This window comes from Panthera onca, chromosome B4 (genome assembly GCF_046562875.1).
Source record: "Panthera onca isolate mPanOnc1 chromosome B4, mPanOnc1 haplotype 2, whole genome shotgun sequence".
Taxonomy (NCBI): domain Eukaryota; kingdom Metazoa; phylum Chordata; class Mammalia; order Carnivora; family Felidae; genus Panthera; species Panthera onca.
The window spans coordinates 10985904-11007043 of NC_138345.1; the positions used below are offsets into that span (position 1 = coordinate 10985904).

General features: G+C 36.6%; 1 protein-coding gene across 1 annotated transcript in view; it reads right to left on the minus strand.

Moving 5' to 3' along the window:
• The window catches only part of UPF2 (UPF2 regulator of nonsense mediated mRNA decay), a 112048-nt gene that overhangs the window by 90405 nt on the left and 503 nt on the right, over positions 1-21140 (minus strand). The window contains exons 2-4 of the mRNA XM_060659320.3: positions 15711-16090; positions 10950-11729; positions 1087-1247 (exon numbers count right to left, since the gene is read on the minus strand). Coding sequence (XP_060515303.1) covers positions 1087-1247; positions 10950-11729; positions 15711-16072 — 1303 coding nt within the window. The 5' untranslated portion in view covers positions 16073-16090. The remainder of the gene's footprint in view (positions 1-1086; positions 1248-10949; positions 11730-15710; positions 16091-21140) is intronic.

Below are 21140 nucleotides of genomic sequence, written 5' to 3' on the forward strand. Positions count from 1 at the left end.
AAGATTAGTGATATATCAATACATCTACAAACATAAATATAATTCGTTCATCAAGTACTTGGTATGACAGATTTAATGTATTAAGAGCCCTACCAACTTAAGGGCAATCAAAAAAGTAACTTTAAAACACCTTTGAAATAGTATAAAAAACAACCCATCTCACAAAATGAAAATTTACCTCACAAAACAGCAAGTTTTACTTCTAAATAACAGTTTAAGATAATGTATCATTCAAAACCAACGGATTAAAAATAAGGATAAATATTGTACCTGGGTGGCTCAATTTGTTAAGTGTCTGACTCTTGGTTTCAGCTCAGGTCATGATCTCACGGTTCGTGGGTTTAAGCCCCGCACTGGGATCTGTACTGACAGTACAGAGCCTGCTTGGGATTCTCTCGCTCTCCCTCTATCTGCCCCTCCCACTCTCGCTCTCTCTCTCTCAAAATAAATAAACTTAAAAAAAAAAAAAAGGAAAATATAAAAATATTAGAGGGGCACCTGGGTGGCACAGTTGGTTAAGTGTTTGACTTTTGGTTTTGGCTCAGATCGCAATCTCATAGTTTGTGAGATTGAGCCCTGTGTTGGGATCTGTGCTGACGGCTTGGACACTACTTGGGATTCTATTTCTCCCTCTCTCTCTGACCCTCTCCCATTCATGCTCTCTCTCAAAATAAATAAAATAAACTTAAAAAAAAAAAAAAAACAAAACAAAACTAGAATCCCAAAGATCCAATCCACTTTATTACCTCTTTGAGAAACAAAGTGAATCTTTCTATAACCCCAGGTATGGTTTTCAGACAGGTCCCTGTTGGATATAATCCAAAGATACTTAATACAAAAGAACCCAAAAGAATACATCGTAAGATCATATGAGTTAAGTATTGTTAAGTGCCAAACCTTCTCTATTCAGAGGAGCATTTCAAGTAGTAGCTTTTCAAAGTTCTTATTAGGTCTTAATACTACTTCATTTAAAAAACTCTAAATGCATGTTGAAAACTTGAATTTTTAATGATATACATCTAAAGAAAGTAAAGATAAGGGATAGTGCTTAGTGGAAAAATCACAATGTTTTTAGGGTTATCTTACCTTCTGGTGTTGGTTTGTCTTGAGGAAGATCTGGCATATTTTCATCCAAAAGGTCTGCTAAGGATTGAGAATTTGCTAGCAACTTCTGATACGACATAGCAAACTCCTCATACTGTTTATGTCTATCTTCACTTAGCTCTCCTTTAGAATGGAGAATACGCCTATAAAATGAATGATGAAATAATCTGATAAACTCATCAAAGCAGATGTGATCATGTATTATATTGGAAACGTTCCACAAAATTTGATTTTATCACATAAGCTTATTAGCATGATTTTCTTCAAATTATTTGTAAAGTTTCCAAGATGTATCTGAAAGTAAAACTAGTATAATCAAATTCACCTAACTAAATTTCAACATTAGTTCTTCAAAGAACATTAAAAGTAATTAACAATTATGCCTGCAGTAATATAAAATTTAACAATGCCACTAAACACAAATTATTTTTAAAGTATTTTGTTAAAGCCATACTGCCTTCAGACATACAGTTAATCAAAAATACTTAACACACCTTAAAAAGTTACTGTTCAAAAACAGTAAGTTATAAAATCAGTATTCTTAAACATTCACAATGATATGAATCAAGATTATCTTTTGAAAAAGCCCAAATATTGTAAACAGCCAATTCTGTTTCCTACACAAGTACTGGTTATTTATCCATTTAACAAATATTAATTGAGAAACCCACTTAAGCCAAGCCAGGCCAGGCCATCTGAGGAGCAGAGAACACAACTAGTCTTTCACTTTACCAACAGTTCACTAATAAGCCACTCATAATTAGAAATGCAGAACTTTCGAAATTTTTCAAAATGTATAGTCAAGTAAAAATCTCTCTATATAGACAGTTGAGATGTCCACACCTGCAACTACTTATAATACTATTTATAATACACATGTAGTGTAATGTTTGAAATCTACAAATCTTAATGCAATATAGGTTTCAAAAAGCCAATCGTAAATTAAGTCATTTTCAAATTATTATAAAGTTTTTTACTTGTCATTTGAATTTCCTTATGAAAAGTGAAGAGAATGAGTTACTTTCTGATGTTAACTTAAAAGTTAACAGAAAATAACGTGAAAAACAATGCCTACACTTATTCATCCCTGCTTAGCTGGAACAATTTCCAAATTTTTCTCTTATCCTAGTCCTACTCACATAAACTTTTGTTTAAATGCTGTAACATTCCAGCTAACATTTTTTTTGTTAGGAATTATCAGCTCCCATTACAAGCACAAGATAGATCAATGCATACATTACTATTCATTAAATTCAATCTTCTTTTTTTCTTATCTGGCCTATTAGGGATCTAAAATGAGAAATTTTCATTCATTTTCTTACAATTTAAAAGTACATTGGATGATACCGTTCTATCAACAAGAATAGTTTCTCTCTTCACCTGTTTATTTCAAACTAATCTTACTGAAAAAAACAGTCTTTCAGTAAGTTACATGAATGAATTCTAAACTCAAAGCATTCAAAAATACTTAAACCATGAAAGCAATGACTGGGACTGCTTTCAATGAGTGAGCTTGTTAGAACTTTTAATTAGAAATTATGTCATTTTTGAATTTAGAAAAAGCCACTAAAATTAAACTCTTTAAATAAATAATGTTCAAAAGTAGGCTACTCTGAAATGTTCTGCAATGTACTGGAAAAATGTTAACCAATAAAAACTTTATTCTTTTTTTTTTTTTTTTCAAAGTAAGCTTCACACCCAGCATGAAGCCCAAAGTGGGGCTTGAACTCACGACCCTGACATGAAGACCTGACTTGAGGTAAAAAATCAAGACACTTAACCAAGTGAGCCACCCAGGCACCCCCTTAGCAGTCTGTTCCATAGCAAATTATGTTAAGAGGGATAATAACAGTTCTAAGGGATTTCAGAACCTCTAATGACAATTAAGATGATGCAAAATTATTTCAGTACTTGAAAAGACACTGGGAAATGTTTCAAAATAACAGAACCTGGGGGCGCCTGGGTGGCTCAGTCGGTTGAGCGGCCGACTTCGGCTCAGGTCATGATCTCACAGTCCGTGAGTTCGAGCCCCGCGTCGGGCTCCGTGCTGACAGCTCGGAGCCTGGAGCCTGTTTCAGATTCTGTGCCTCCTTCTCTCTCTGACCCTCCCTTGTTCATGCTCTGTCTCTGTCTCAAAAATAAATAAACATTAAAAAAAAAAAATTAAAAAAAAAACAAAATAACAGAACCTGGAACTTAATTTTTCTAACAAGTTGCAACACTAGAGTCATCTAAAGAACAATACATCCAGTTTTAGGTTATACAACATTCACTAAGGATTTATGATACATAGGCATTAGCAAAGTGAGGACTATTTTATCACAGCAGAAAACACTCTTTTTCCAGTATCAACCTCATTTTCAATCATTTGCCTGGGACTTTGCATTGGATCAATTAAAAGTGATATAATTCTATGATAGTTGCCTTTGTATGCGTTCCAGTTCCTTTCCAGTCATCCTGGAACCAATTTAAAACTCTGAAGCTCCAGAGGTAACTCCTCACACTTCCTAAATCTCAATCCCATGATCAGACTTGTTAACAGTACTAATATGTGCTTAGGTTACGACCTAGAGACAACAGTCCTCAGAAAAAAAGCTCAGATTTTGGTAGATTTATTTTCTAATCATACCTTATACTGAAAACTTGGCAAGCAATGCAAGATACCAATGAAATGGCATGGGAAGAGTTCTGTTACACACAAAACTTATACAGTCCTACATATTTTCCTTGACCATTTATTTAATATACATTTACTAAACATCGGACTGAACACACAGGATGTAGTAAGTCTATACATTTTAAGCAGAGAAATAAATGCACCATAGGTACCTGAACATTCAAAATCCCTAGAATCATTTAGAGGTTTGAATGAAATTAAAATGAGACATTTTTTAATGAATGTTTTATATATGGCAGTTTTTTATGTTTATGAAGCCCATTGGAAAAGATTTTTAGTTTAGCTTTTTTTAGAAGACCTGTATGAGGGAACTAAACATTACACAGCACATTTGACCCAAGTACCTAGTCTGTTCATCAGTGTAAAATAAATCTCACCAAAATTTCTTAGGAAAATTCCACAGCAATCTATCACTATGCAAAATCAAGCTGAATATATGATTTATCACATATCATTTTAATTATAATCTCTTCAGAAGCACATATATTCAGAATGTTGAATAGAAGCCAATCTTTTTGAGACTATCATAAATCAGAGGTTAGCAAACTATTTCTGCAAAGGGGCCAGATATAAATATTTTAGGCTCTGCAGACCATATGGTCTTTGTTACAAGTATTCAAGTCTGCTGATCTGGCACAAAAGCAGCCATAGGCAATAATACAACAACACATGAGCATGACTATTTTCCAATAATGCTTTATTTATGGACACTGAAATCTGAACTTCATATAGTTTTAGTATTTCACAAAATATTCCTCTTTTGATTTTTTTTCAACCAATTAAAAAGATAAAGACCATTCTTATTCTCAGCTCACCAGCTGTACAAAAAGTAGTGGTGGGTCTATCTGGCCTGCGGGCCATAGTTTGCCAATCCTTGTCATAACTGGAGTTCTCTGAATTAGTATCACTGTTAAAGGTATTATAAATGAGTACATTCCTTCTCATGACATCATTGTACAAGAGGGAGTTACTGGGACCATCTTAAAGATATGAAAAGCAAGCAATGAAAACAAAATTAATTCCAAATCTGATTCATTATAATAAAAATACAATAGACCTCCTTCACCCAATGATGAGCTGGGTGGAAACAACCCTAAGGTATGTCAATCTTTGATTTCTAGTGTTTTTTATATTACTAATTCAATACTGTAGAACTGACAGAAAATATCAAATAGTCCACTCTTGAATCGAGCATTCTATCTCATGAGAAAAGTCATAAATTTCTCAAATGATTCTAGTCTTGAGACCTATTTTTTGTTTTTCTTTTTTTTTTCATTTTTATTCTTCTTGACTTTCTCGCTTTTATTTTGTATGCTGTTGTCTCGCGTTATTTTAAAAATGAAAAAATTTTTAAAAGCTATCAAAGCTTGGGGCGCCTGGGTGGCGCAGTCGGTTAAGCGTCCGACTTCAGCCAGGTCACGATCTCACGGTCCGTGAGTTCGAGCCCCGCGTCGGGCTCTGGGCTGATGGCTCAGAGCCTGGAGCCTGTTTCCGATTCTGTGTCTCCCTCTCTCTCTCTGTCCCTCCCCTGTTCATGCTCTGTCTCTCTCTGTCCCAAAAATAAATAAACGTTGAAAAAAAAAAAAAAAAAATTAAAAAATTAAAAAAAAAAAAAAAAAAAGCTATCAAAGCTTAATATACAAATTTTCAAAATCATAAAAAGGTACAAGAGACATCCCAATCAGGACTTTCTGAAGGATTAAGCAAGCAATATATCACAAGTAATAAACTCACATTTACTGAATACTTACAATGAATCAGATACTGTTAAGTGCTTTTACATGTGAATTCATTGCATCGTTCACATTTACCTCCAAGGTAGAGTGCTACTGTTACTCCATTTTACAGAAGGGAAAACTGAAGCACAGAGATGTGAGATAACTTGCTGAGAGTTACAGAACTAAGTAAATGACAAATCTAAGATGTGAACACACGTAGCCAGGCTCCAGCGTCCATGCTCACAACTATTGGACCATATACACTGCCTCCCAAATTAAAGTAAAATTGTCCACTTGGTACCTAACATTGGAATTAGAATGTCTCTCAAATGCATCTATCAAAGGCAAGCCCTCTCACACTGAGGGGCTTATTTTATATTCCTTCAGGTCCTTTTATCTGGACCTGACTGGGTAAGCACTGTGTGCACTGCTAATGTGTTTACTAGACACTTTAAAATCTAGTACAAGTCCTAAATGCAGATGAAGAGTAACATGGAAGTTGTGAAAAATACAGTATGAAGAGGTATGAAAGAATCCGATCTGTCACTTGCTACATAAGTCACAATGAGCAAGCTCATTTATAATCATGAGGCAGACCCATTAAAAGCTACTAGATTTTACCTTTCATCTCAGCAATTTGTCAAATTTTCATGAGAATAATTTTCTTTCGGTTTCATTTTAGAATTTAGTTATGGATGTCTTATAATCTTGTGTGAAAAGCCACTACTGCACAGTAAGCATAAATGTACTCGATCAAATATTTATTAAACTGTCAAAGTCATTGAATCAGAGTTAGAGAATACCTGGAAAGAGGTAACAATTTTAGAGCACTTACAAAACTGTTAAAGCCTCACTGAGTTTAAAAAAAAAAAAAAAAAAAAAAAAAAGCCTCACGGAGTATAAAGTACAGTGATAGAACATCTTAGTAGCGCTTAAGTACTACACAATTTATCAAACAATCCACCTGTTTAAAAAAAAAAAAAAAAAAACCCCACAACTATAGGCAAGGTACAACTTACCTGGGAGAAAAGCAGAAGGTAAAAGCAACGCTATTTAATTTTACGTTAATGTGCTATCAAGTTTCATCACTGGTAAAGTAATACCGCATGAATTTGCATTAATGAAAGAAACCTCCCTGATTTTATTAACTAATGGAGGAAAGCCTACATTGTACTTTTTTTTTTTTTAACTATACTTTCAATCAAATCACTTAGTGCTGTTTGAACATGTAATCATGAAGGTCCTAATTCACCAATACTTAAAAGGAGAAACTTCTGCTACCACTCCCATCAGTTAGGGAGAAAGAAAGAAATTAAGACACTTCGAAATTATTCAAGCAAGAATTGACTTAACATCTGAATTCACGATTTCACTACAAGAAACAAATTCTTCTACATAATTAAGTAATATCTAAATAAAAATTAAATCATTTCTTCAATTTTTATTAAAAGCCAAAAAGTAGCAGGTAATATTACCTCTATGAGAATAATATCTCATAGTACAAAACATTTCAAGTATAGAGCACTGAACATAAAACTTACCAAGAAGTAAAGCTATTAACTCTAAATTGGCAGATGTTGCAAGATAATATTTTTAGACGTCTAAATATTAATTATAAGTCCCCAGGATCAATCGCTTAACTAAAATGTATTTTAAAAATTGTTTTAAGTACAAAAAGCTTGTAAGTTCAAATTTATTAAAATTCACCAAACCCTAGGGCCAGTTGTATTCTGCTTATAACTGTAAATCCCTCAAGGGCTTAGAAACAGAACTAACTATCTAATACCTATGGTATCAGCCCAGCAAACGTGAGAAAGGAACAGTTAAGACTCAACAGGTCTTGTGCAGTCACTGTCTTCATTCATTCATTCATTCATTAACATCTTTAAGAAAATACCAGAGATTTTATTATTCTATTTTTTTTAATTGGTTGAAAGAATTCTTAAGTATAGAGCTTAAGGAGTATAGGAGCGCCTAGGTGGCTCAGTTGGCTAAGCATCTGACTTCAGCTCAGGTCATAATCTCACAGTTTGTGAGTTCAAACCCCACACTGGGCTCTGTACTGACAGCTCAGAGCCTGCAGCTTGCTTCAGATTCTTCTCCATCTCTCTCTGCCCTTCCCCCATTAGTGTTGTCTCTCTCAAGAGTAAACATTAAAAAAATTAAAATAAAAACAAAGGAGTATACACAAAGGCTTCACAACCTCTATGAATACTGCCATCTCCTAAGTTAATTAAAATGACCAAAACCATTTAGGATTCATAGACTGAAAATACAATGGATTTGATTTTTTTAAAACTGTCATTATTAAGATACTGAATAAAGGCTTAAACATCCACTAGCTTGGCACCTAGATTTCCAGCATTACCATGCCTAAGAGAAACCTTACTGGGAAAAATTATTGTCCATGATTTATTCCCATGATTAGAAAAACCTCAAAACACCTACTGGATAATGACTGGGAAGGGGAAACTTTGGGAAACTGATCATTTTTACAGTACACCGTAATGTACTAATACTAGGCCAAGGGACTCTGCACTAATCCATTCTTCATGCGTCTTGGTCAGTCAGGTATTCAAATCTTCACTACAGAGGCTCCTCAGATTGACGCTGTCCTAGGCATGAGTTATTTATTAAGCTATATGCTAATTATTTGTTATATGATGATTAAGATTTTCCCATCTCCCAAATTACTACATCTAAGTAGGCAGTATCCCATGATAAAATGACTGCTATGATGGTAAGGTCAATTTCTGCTAGGTAAATAACCTCCTCTAATAACCTAACAGTTCCATATTGAAATGAATAAAAGTTTCTAGGGAAAGTCCACAAAACCATGCTCTTAACACTACATCCTGTTCAAAATTTTCACTTGAAATAATATTAAAGAACAGGTCTGCTTATCAAAGCTGGATATGACCAGAAAGTAAGTACAAATTAATATAAGTCACTGATATATTAAAAATAATAATCATCATTCAATATTATAATTAGACTAAAATAATACGCCAAAAATATCTAAATAAAGTTAAAAGAGGGAAGTCTGCATTCAGATTCAAAAAATTAGTTATAGTAATTCAAGGTGAAGAACTGATTTGGCAGCAGTTCATTTGAAAAATTAGTCTTTAGGCATATATAAGCCTAACAGTCAAAAGAATGACAGAGCAGCTATAGAAACTAATGGAATTTTAGATTATAGGCAGGAAAAAATGCATCCAAAACAAATGTCCTAAGGATAGTCATGTCGAAATCATGGAACAAACTGAAGGAACAGGAGGTATTTAGCCTTGAGAAGATGAAAGGGAAACCACCTGGCAGTCTGCAAATATCTGAGATATTATCATGAAAAGAGGAGACATGTCCCATATCAGTGCTTCTCAAACTGTGGTAAAGGAATTATTTTTTTTTCTTTTTTTTTATTTTTTTTTTTTTAATTTTTTTTTTTCAACGTTTTTTATTTATTTTTGGGACAGAGAGAGACAGAGCATGAACGGGGGAGGGGCAGAGAGAGAGGGAGACACAGAATCGGAAACAGGCTCCAGGCTCCGAGCCATCAGCCCAGAGCCTGACGCGGGGCTCGAACTCACGGACCGCGAGATCGTGACCTGGCTGAAGTCGGACGCTTAACCGACTGCGCCACCCAGGCGCCCCTATTTTTTTTTCTAATCACTGCAGGTGCTTTTATAAAATACAGGAACAATACCACAACTATGGAAAACTGCTATAAGGATGTCTAAATGCTTCGTGTGCTTCTATACTTAATTCATTGTGAACAGGTAAACAGTTCATAGACCCCCACTTTCAGCAGCTTTATTCCATCTGAACCAGAAAAAAAGAAGTACATCAAAGGGAACCATTTTATGGAGTTAATTTTCTGCTTGAATTCCTAGTAAGTAGGAGTGTCCCACACAGAAATGGCTCTAAGCTCCTTTGAGAGGTTTTCAAAGGAAGAATACTTTGTCAGATAATCTGTAAAATGGATTCCTTCATTGGGTGATTAGATTAAATCACTGTAGACTCCACCCTCTAAGCTTCTGTGAGGCCAATCAAAAATAAACACACACACGAAACCTTTAAAGTAGCCAATAAAAAGGAATCAAAGCATACCTACAAAATCAGTTGTGATGTGTTAGGTAGAACATATGGGAAAAAGAAAACGACTAGGAAAATGACAAAACACTATGTAAGTCATAATTAAGATCTTGAATATATGAGAATTATTAAGAGGACCACTACTTTCTTTTTAAACTCATTACTGACTATATAAATTCAGCCTGAAGTTGCCTATTCAAAGTTTAAAACAGTCCTCACTATCAAAAGCACAAAACAAAAAAAAATTTTTTTTTTTTAAAGAAACCTTGAGGAACACCATTGCCATCTTAGACTCTCGCCTCTTGAATGATCCTCAACCACCAGGGTTTAGCCATACAGTCTCTGAACCTATCCTGACCCAGACCTAACTGTATTACTGGCATATACTACTAATCTTTAGTTAAGTCAATCACCTTCTAGTGGTAACTACTTAAACCAGTAGGTCCTTCCCCACTGTGGAAGGACCTTATGGAAATAGAAAAGTATCCTCTCCCATCCTAATTCCTGAAAAACAGCAATTTCAGACTCAACCATGCACTTCAAATAGATGAAAGTATTCAGCCAAATACTTTGGCTACTGCGGTTGTCTCCTTTCTGTACCCCTCAGCCCTCCAAATCCACCCTCCATAAAAGTTGACCTAGTGCCCACCAACTTCCATCAACTTCTAGTTTATGGATGCCTCCTAGGTCCAGAGGCTACAGAATAGTTATCTTGTAACAATCAAAGGTGGCCCCTCAATCAGGTATCTTCACTAATTACCACAGACACATACATTATTCCTTCAGAATTTTAAATGGATGTTCCCCGGAGAGAGACTCCTGTAAATGCACTCTACACAGTAGCATTTAAGAAATTTTTTCACATCTAATTTGTTGCACTATTTTCCAAATTTCTGATCTAAAATACAGACTATGAAATAAAACGACTTGTTTTCTAAGAAGAGCAAGTATCAACAGTGACATCAATGAATTAAGATTCAAAACAATGAAAGCAAACCTGTTATAGAGAGGGCACAACAAAACACAAAAATAATAGCAGATAAGTTAAAGTGACAGAAAAAGAAAATCCCTCAACAGTAAGGAGTTTCTTAAATCACAGGAACAAAACACATCCCCAAAGTAAAAATCACCATATACTTGCCAGGTTTCTTTTAAATTCAGAAACAAAATCTATGATAAGACTCCCATTTAAACATGAGTACTTTAACGGTTACACTCTGAAATTCTCCTGGAAATGTTAAGAAATCCCCTGCAATGAGCCCTTTTCCACAAGTTCTTTCAGTGGCACGAAGACTTAAGAAACTTTTTAAGTATGAGCTCCAAAATAAATTCTCAATTCTGAGAAATATGAAAATCACCTGTTTTGTCTCTCTGTATTCTGAAGCTCCCTGTGGTCCCTTTTCAGGTGTTTGGTCAAAGATGTAAAGTACTCTTTTAAAAGATTCTGGAAAGGTTGTTGTTTCTCTGGACTAATTATCTCACTAGGAGGGAAACTCAAATTAAACTTCTCCGCGGCACTCTTCACTTTCCGTGGTACAAGTCCAGCAATATCATCTCCACAATGTCGACAAAAACTAATCACCACAGAAACGTGAGTATGGGATTCCCGATCAGCATTAATAATATTTTTTAGCTGTTCATAGATTAAGGATAGACCTTCCTTGTCAGTGAAAATCCCAACTATTGTCAATTCTGCAATGAAACGCAAATCAGTTCTTAACTTGGTAATGTTAGGGGTTTTCTCTTCTTTCCTCGCTTCAAAATGTTTTTTCCAAACCTGAAGAAGTGACGGAGCAAAGTCGGCATAACGCTGGTGAAAGAGAGAGCACAAGTGCACAGCACAGTTCACATCAGATATTTTCAGCTTTGCTTCCACAATAGAAGCTACAGCTTCTGCAATGTATTTGCTTAAATTTAGGCCATTAAAATCATGGGACAAGGAGTCTCTCTGTTGTTCCGTAATAGTTTTTAATTTCTTGACAAAAGCAGTATTTTTCTTCAAGCTTGAGTCTAGTCGGCTAAAGAAATTTTCCTCTGGTCGGTTGTCTGGAGCATTTTGGTTTTTGCTACGAAGTTCCTTCCTTAACTGATGTCGTTCCCAAGCTTCTTGATGAAGCTGAAGGGATTCTTCTTTCTCTCTATATAAAAACAAACAAGTAAATAAAATAACCTGTATATTCTGAAGCATCTCTGACAAATTTCATAAGAGCGAAAGTAAAATCATATAAGCATCAGCATCCAAAAGGAACAAACCATGCAAAAGGCCCTTTTCCTACTTCTTTTTTAAAGATATCTTTTTTAAGTTATCTCTGTACCCAATGTGGGGCTCGAACTCAAAACCCGAAATCAAGAGTTGCGCGCTCTACCGACTGAGCCAGACAGGTGCTCCTTTTCCTAATTTTAAAAACATTTTTATTAATGACTTAAGATAATAAGAACCCAGTACGCTGAAAATATCAAATGTGACAGAGTGGAGGATTCTGAATAACCAGAGTAAAAATCATTCTGCCAACAAGCAAACGAAATGGAAAGGACACTTTTGTCAATTCTACCGCAATAAAGGTGAAAAAATAAATGGATTAAATACATGATGCATAGTATGAAAAATACAAAATACCTAGGAAGGATACCTAAAATACCTAAAACAGGTAAAAGCATTGGTAAGAGAGAAAAAAAAACTGTCCACAAAGACTATAAAGAATAAGGTTTGTAAAAAATGCATTAAAAATGTTTTAATATGTGGGGCACCTAGGTAGCCCAGTCGGTTGGGTGTCCGACTTTGACTCAGGTCGTGATCTCGCAGTTAGCGGGTTTGAGCCCTGCATCAGGCTCTGTGCTGACAGCTCAGAGCCTGGAGCCTGCTTTAGATTCTGTGCCTCCTTCTCTCTCTCTTCCCCCTGCTCATGCTCTGTCTCTCTCAGTCTCTCAAAAATAAATAAATGTTAAAAAAAAATTAGAAAAACAATGTTTTAATATGTTAAGTACCATTTTTCCATACTTCAGCATTAACCAAACCTTTAATAAAGTACCTTTCTTGGTTTGGGTCTTAAAATTCAAGTGTAATTAAGAAATTCTGGAAAGGAACCAGAAGAAAACTATACGATAAAACTCCTTTAATAAAAGGCTAACAAACAGTTTATCCTGGAAAAAAAAAAAAAAAAATTAAAAGATGGAACATGTTTAAATTGCACAAGTAATAAAATAACTTGGGCAGGGGTGGGAGGGTAGGGTATCTCTCTGACTGTGAGGCCTCTGAGATACTAAAATATGTAACTTTAAAATATAAATTTCTAAGAAATCAGATTTTCATCTTTCTGAAATAACCATCCCTGAGCAACCCTTCTATGATTTTTCCACTAAAAGCCACAACATTTTAACAGCAAATTGCATCCATCACTGCAAACACGGACATGTGAGTATCTCAAAGAAGTCTCCCAGCCAAACACAAATACAAGATTAGCAGTGAGAATGCACTTTAAGAAAATATCTCTTGGGGTGCCTGGTGGCTCAGTTGGTTAAGCATCCAACTCTTGATTTCAGCTCAGGTCATGAACTCCCAGTTTGTGAGATGGAGTTGTGCGTGGGGCTCTTGCACTGGCGGTGCGGAGCCTGCTTGAGATTCTCTCTCTCCGCCCCTCCCCTGCACACGCTCTGGGTCTCTCAAAATAAATAAATAAATAAATAAACAAACAAACAAACAACTATGTATATACATTAATTAAATCTATTTTCATTAGCAATAAAAACACTTTAAAATACATAAATGAGGGTGCCTGGGTGGCTCTAGTCAGTTAAGCGTCCAAATCTTGGTTTCGGCTCATATCATGATCTCCCGGGTTCGTGAGTTTGAGCCCTGCATTGGGCTCGACACTGACAGTTCAGAACCTACTTGGGATTCTGTCTCTCTCCCTCTCTTTCCCTCTCTCTCTCTCTCTCTCTCTCTCTGCTCCTCCCCGGCACATTCTCTGTCAAAATAAACTTTTAAAACAGTTTAAAAAAAAAAAATACATAAATCAAATATTTACCAGTGAAATAATAATGCTCTAAAATACCCTTTTTTTCCAGGGGAAAAAAGTGGGTAATTGTTGATGCTGGGTAGACAGAGTGATTGGGGGGTGTTGGGAGGACTGATTCATTATTCTATCCTATTTTTTGAATATGTGTGAATTTTTCCCAATAAAAAGTTGGGATTTTGGTGGTTGGTTTGTTTTGTTTTGTTTGTTCTTTCTATAGGAAGGTAGGGGGAGGAGCAAAAATAAGTGAAATTGAATATCCTTATGAATTTTTAAAATTAATTTGAACATATTTTTAGCCCAACAAATCTAAAATAGTTCAATTTCAACACGTAATTAATATAAAATAGCAGTGAAATACATTGCACTGTTTTTCATGAGTCTTCAAAACCAGGGTTCTTTTTACACTCATACTTAACAGCAGTCTCATTTTGTACCTGCCTCATTCTGTGTGGTCCACAGCTCCTTGTTAATTTTTTTCTTTTTAAAGTAGAATATAAGAAACTCTCAAGAATCATGGCTCTGAATATTCCCAAACTGGCCACTACTATTGCCTTCCAGACCTAAGGCTCTACTACCTCATTAAAAAGACAGGTACAAGGGGCGCCTGGGTGGCTCAGTCGGTTAAGCCTCTGACTTTGACTCAGGTCATGACCTCAGTTTGTGAGTTCGAGCCCCGCATCGGGCTCTGTGCTGACAGCTCAGGGCCTGGAGCCTGCTTTAGATTCTATGTCTCACTCTCTCTCTGACCCTCCCCCACTCACACTGTCTCTGTTTCTGTCACTGTCGAGAGAGAGAGAGAGAGAGAGAGAAAGTAAACATTAAAAAAAAAATACAGGTACTAAAAAACTTTGATAGGAAAGTAGGTGGTTGAGCTGTTCTAGCGGTGGTTGAGCTGTTCTAGCGATCCATGAAAATTCATGTTTGCAAACAGCTTTTTAAACATTATATAAAATTTTTATACATATGAAGAGAAAAGTCCATGCTACTCAATAGCTGCCATTTTTGCTACATCTTGGTAGTTTTCCTGTGAGGACTACCTTGTTTTTTGCCAGTTCATCATACTACTTGCATAGATTTACAAGGTCAAAAATAGATTTAGATGAAGATAAGAATGGGAGGTACTACGAAATCGCTTTTAAGGACCAAAGTTTTAAAGTTGACTAGGTTAAAAAAAACCCAGCAGCTCCACTGTTTATTAGGACTTTATGCAAGTTACTTAACCTTTTCAAGCTTCATTTTATTAATCTGTCAAGTGAGGATCATAAAATTTATTCATTATGACTACCTTTAGGATACGTGCTGATATACTCTGTAGTGTCCTGCACATAGTAAGAATTCAGCAAACAGCCATTAAGAACTAAAGATTTTCAACTTCCAAGAGACCATGAGGGGCGCCTGGGTGGCTCAGTCAGTTAAGCATCCCAACTTCAGCTCAGGTCATGATCTCATGATTCTTGTGAGTTTGAGCCCCGTGTTGGGCTCTGTGCTGACAGCTCAGAGCCTGGAACCTGCTTCACATTCTGTCTCCATCTCTATCTGCCCCTCCCCTGCTCACGCTCTGTCACTCTCTCAAAAATAAATAAACGTTAAAAAAATAAAAATAAATAAAAACCCAGAGACCATGAAAAAAAAAGAGCCATCTTAAAAATCAAAACAATCCAGGAGCATCTGGGTGGCTTAGTCAGTTAAGTGTCTGACTTCAGCTCAGGTCATGGTCTTGTGGCTCAGGAGTTCCAGCTCCACATCGGGCTCTCCGGGCTCTCTGCTGTCAGCATGGAGCCTGCTTTGGGATCCTCTGTCTCCCTCTCTCTTTGCCCCTCCCTTGCTCGCACTCTTTCTCTCTCCCTCTCTCTCTCAAAAATATTAAAAAGTTCAGATTACCCTCTCAAAAAATATGTATTAAAGATTCCTGTTATTTAATTGGAGGAATTAAAGCATCATAAGCATGCTTCTGGTCAGTGAAACTAACAGAACCAGTAACTTAAGATACTCCCAACTCTCAAGGAACTGCAACCCAGAAATCGGATTTCAAATAATCATTGTTTTCCCAACACTTCATTCTTCCCATTCCTTCTTATCAATAAATAAAATAAATGTTCTTACTTCAACTGGGCAGCTTCTTCTTCTTGCTGACGTTTTACCTGCTCTTCTTGCTTCTTTTTCTCTTCCTCTTCATGTTTCTTTTTTTCTTCTTCCTCTTTTTTCTTTAATTCTTCCTCTGCCTTCACCTTTTCTTCTTCTTTTTTCTTTCGTTCCTTGTCTTCTTTTTTTCTCTTATCTTCTTCCAGTTTCTTCTTTTTATCTTCAGGGACCTTAATAACCTCCTTCTTGGCAGTAAGTTTGATCTCCTCTTTTGGTTTCTCCCTGCTGCTCACTGGCCGCCTTTCACTGCAGTCTTTTTCCTTGTTGTTTAGTAAAGTTTCTTTTTCTTCCATACTTGCTGGCTTTTTACGCTCAGCTGGCATTATGTTACCCAGAACAATCTGTAAGAGTAAAAGAATGTCAGTATTCTTTGTAGTATTGTAGATGCAGTGACTTTTTTAGTAACGTGACACTGTTTTTGAAACAGAACATATTAATGCATTGTTGTGAGATATTAAATAAATGCACGCAAAATGAGTATTATTTCTGTGATAAAATAACTTCCTGGTCACATTCCACATTCTATCATTATTAGCTATGCCTTTGTCTAAGTACTTTTTTTTTTCATTCTTTCTTAAGGAAAAATAACACAAACAAAAGTGGAGAACACAATATAATCAACCTCCCAAATTCAAGCATTATCAGTTATGAAACATAGCATTTAATCATAAATACTTCAGCACGCATCTGAGAATATTTTGAATCAGGTTTTTTTTTTTTTTAAGTAGGCTTCAAGCCCAACACAGAACCCAATGCGGGGCTTGAACTTACCACCCTGAAATCATGACCTCAGTTGAGATCAAGAGTCAAACGCTTGGGGCAACCTGGGTAGCTCAGTGTGGGTTAAGCATCTGACTTGAGCTCAGGTCATGATCTGCTGATTTGTGAGCTCGAGTCTCACACAGTAGGCTCTGTGCGGTCAGCACGGAGCCCGCTTCAGATCCTCTGTTCCCCTCTCTCTCTGCCCCTCCCCTCTTGTGCTCTCTCTCAAAAATAAACGTTGGAAAAAAAAAGACGCTTAACTGAGCTACCCAGGCGCCTCTGAATCAGTTTCAATCCCAACATTTCACTTTGGTGAAGAGATTCTGGTGACATTATTCCATACAATGTGCAACAGAAGTATTATAGCAGGAACATAAACAAGCTCCTGCCATCTATAAATGAACAGACAAGGGGCGCCTGGGTGGCTCAGTCAGTTGAGCGTCTGACTTTGGCTCAGGTCATGATCTCACGGTTTGAGTTCAAGCCCCGCGTTGGGCTCTGTACTGACAGCTTGGGGCCTGAGCCTGCTTCAGAGTCTGTGTCTCCCTCTCTCTCTGCTCCTCCCCTGCTCACACTCTGTCTCTCTCTCTCAAAAATAAAGATTAAAAAAAAATTTATATAAATGAACAGACAAAATGACACAAATTCATGCCATCGTTTTCAACCTTATCAAACTTTCAAATACAGAAACCGCCAAATATCTCAAATTAGACTTTGAATCTTTTCATTAGCATCAGTCAAAATTAATCTATAAATAAACATAAGGATGATTATAGAATCTGTATATTCTGTCCTGTATCTGCCAATACAGTAACCATCAGCCCAGGGCTTCTCAGCCTCAGCATTACTGAAATTTCGGGCAAGGCAATTCTTTGGGGCTTTTGTTTGGGGGGTGGGGGCTGACACTATTTTGTGCACTACATGAAGTTTAGCAGCATCCTGCCTTCTCTACTGAGGTACCAACAGTATCTTCCCGGTTTGACAACCAAAAATTACTCCACACACTGCCAAATGTCTCCTGGGAGCAAAATCACCACCAGTTAAAAACCACTGCACTAGCCACAAGTAGCTACTTACATGCAAATTAATTAAGAGTTTGAAATTCCATTTTTCAGTCACTACCCGTATTTCAAGTACTCACTTCCACATGGCTAGTGACTACCACATCAGTGCAGATACAGAATATTTTAATTATCACATTAAGTTCTACTGGATAACGTAAGTCTACAGCAGATGCTCTATTAACTGGAAATAAACTGTAGAACAAAAAACTGTATTTCCCAGCAAAATTCAGCATTTTTCTTTTCAAAAAATAAATTTTCTCTGTGTACTAGTTTCCTAATATAATTTCTTTAATGGACAGCAATTCATGTTTTGAGTCCTAAATCATCTCAAACTGCACAGGAGAAAATCAAAATACTTTCTATTTAAGAAACACAGAATTAAATTATTTAAACTGCTTAGTTTATTAAAAGCTAAATATACACACAGTATTCTTAATTATTTTCAAATATAGATTTTAAGTGACAGCAATAAAAACTAGGTTAGCAAACAAAACACTTGCAATAATAAACATTTATTTCGTAAACACACACACACATTTATTTCAGCACTCCAATAAAATGTTATCATAGAAAGAAAACCTAGGCCAATAAAAACACTTTAAGTAATTTTTGGAGGCACATTCAATACTCTATATCTTTTCTCAGCTACCTCTTCCCCTTTTTCTTTTGACTCTGCTGTCTACGTTCTATGCATTTATTTTGACGGTAACACCCAAAGGCTTTAGTTAACCTCAATGGTTTGTAACTCAGAAGGAAAAAAAGCTGTCAATCCCGTTTAGGCAATCATTAAAACACGAAAGAGCATAATTACTTATCTGTGTGGCAAGGTTGCCTTAACATTTATGCTATCTGGGAAGTGCAGCTTACACAGCTTCAAATAACCCACCTTTAATGTGAAAATACCATGCCCTAAAGCAAGCAAACTTTTAAAAGAGAATACTCATAGCTACCACTCACTGGCACCACAGTAAACATCTTACATACATTATCTCATTTAATACTAAAATCTTTATGAGGTGGGTATTATTTTCCCTATTTTATAAATGAGTAAACTGAGACTTGACCAAGTAACTTGACCAAGGCCTCCACAGGTGGTGACAGAGCAGGAATTTGAACCCATACTCTCAACTAAAGTTATTAAGAACCGTGCGTACCAAACTGTGAGGCAGAAGACTTGATCACAGATACTATGACAAATCATACAATAACGTATCTGAATAAAGAGTCCCTAATAGCAGTTTTTACATTACGTTTTTAACTTTTGGCAGATATTAGCAAAAACATACAGGGATGATAATTCCTAAGGTAGCAATACAATCTTATTTAGATTGTCATTATATGCAAAATAGAATACTGTTTATATATAGAGTATGGATTTTCCAAAATGAAGTATCAACAAGCGACATTTCAGTAATACAAGGAACTACACACAATAAAAAGAACGGCATCAAAATTTACAAGTAATGTCTCATTTATCAAGGTAAGACTACATATTAAGTTCTACAAAAACATTAAGAAATTCACTTAGAATCTGACAAATTCATAAAGGATCATTTGTTAGCTTAACAGAGTTTCCTAAACTTCTGTGACTCTACAGTACTCATTTATTCAATAAATGTTTAAGTGCCTACTATATCAAACTGTAGTAGGCACTCATGAATTGGTCCTGCTCTACAGCATGATAAAACAGATTCTCCGTAAGACTCTTAAGTCTTGGTACTGTTAGATTCTTTGAATCCCCTCATCTTTGTATGACACACACACCCAGAGTACACTTGGAACTAAATTTCAGTGAACAAAAAAATGTGATAAAAATGTACAAGCTCATGTAAAGACGGCAATGCAACACGTGAAAATAACACAGGCTCTGAAATCAGACGCTTACTCTGCAACCTGCTAGCTATGGGAACTGGGCAACTTCTCTGAGTCTACCCATTGATAAAATGGAGGCACTGCTACCTCTCTCAGAGAATTCTTAAACTACTAACAGAGAGACAATTCTTAAACTACCAACAAAGCAGCTAGCATCCAGAAGGCGTTCAATAAATGTTTATTCTTTCACACCGAACACTGAAAAGTTCGCTGGAAGACGAGAGTTTTTAGGGTTAGGACTACTAGACTTTCTCCACTCCAATTCTCGATTTTTACACTGACATGACAGCAGAAGAGTGACCCATCCAATTACACTAGTTTAATGGCTGAGTCAAGCCTCACTGTCCAGTGCTCTTCTCCACTAAATGCCCTGACTCAAGATTTTAAAAGCCAAATTTACAAACAACGTAATTTAGATCAGTACGCACTTGTACTGTCAATTAAACTGTATTTAGTGAAATGCCAAAATTTAAACTATTTTGATAAATCCATGCTTTAATAAACAGCCAAAGATTGCATCTGAAGCGCTTCAAAAAGTTTTTCAAGTAGAGACTAAAATTTTAAATAGACTGCATCTCAAAATAATCAAGATAAATACGAGTGATCTTTTAATTCGAATATGATTAGCTTACAAATTACGCAGTACAATCACAGCCAGTCCTTAAAAGGAAACCATGCTTTTAAAACCACCTTCCTAGCTCCCCGAGTAGAGTCCTGGCTCTTGGGTTGTATATTTTAGTTGGTTTTCTAAAAATACTCTCGATGCCTAAAAGAAAGTAAAACTACCTTATTAGTTAGTAAAACAAGTATCAATGGAGTGTACTGGGGGGGCGGGGGGCAGAACGCAGAGAAAAGGATGTTTCCCTTTTAAAGATATCCCTTTAACAAAGTACCATATGGATCATGTATGAAATCACAATCAGACTGCTCTGAAAATATTTCAGAGTTAGACAATGCTGTTTTACCTTTTAATTCTTTATTATTCAAAATGTTCTATGGGCAGAATAGCACCGGGGCATTATCTCCCAGTCTCTGGCTTTTCAAAACGTCCTTCCTATCAAGGACTCATTCAAAGTTTTTACAAATTTCACCAGAGTTCAAAACTGGTTTTCTCGAGGAGTTGTACATTTCTTACAAACACCTAAAACTACGATAAACGACAAGGGTGATGGTTTTACTTTGGTCGGCTGCATCACTACATACGGGTCCTCAAAGAGCAAGCGGGCAGGTGGTCCGGTTCACCGTGCACCCCCAAGATCCTAAGGTGGTTCTGCTTGGCCAACCTGACGACCAAATACCCCGTGATGATCTCCTTAGTTCAGAAGTACCAACGAGAGTAAGTACTAGGAGCCTTGGGACGAAGCCAAGGGAAGAACCCTCAGTCTACGTGACTAAACAGAAGTGGAGCAAATAACCCATGCCCACCATTCCCAAACACGCCGAATCCCCTTCCCCTCCACACACATGTCCCACAAACCCCTGCTCCGGCGGCACATTCCCATACCCAACACGCTTCCCCGCCACAACTCCCTTTCCCACGGGTAGCCACGGTCACCTTCGCGGACCATCCTCGCCCCAACCCCAACTTCTCACCCCACACTCCCTCACCACCCGAGACCGGGACTCTCCGACAGGTCTCCCCACTCCACATCCTCCCACACACGCACCCTCCCCACTTCCTCGCCCTCGCTTC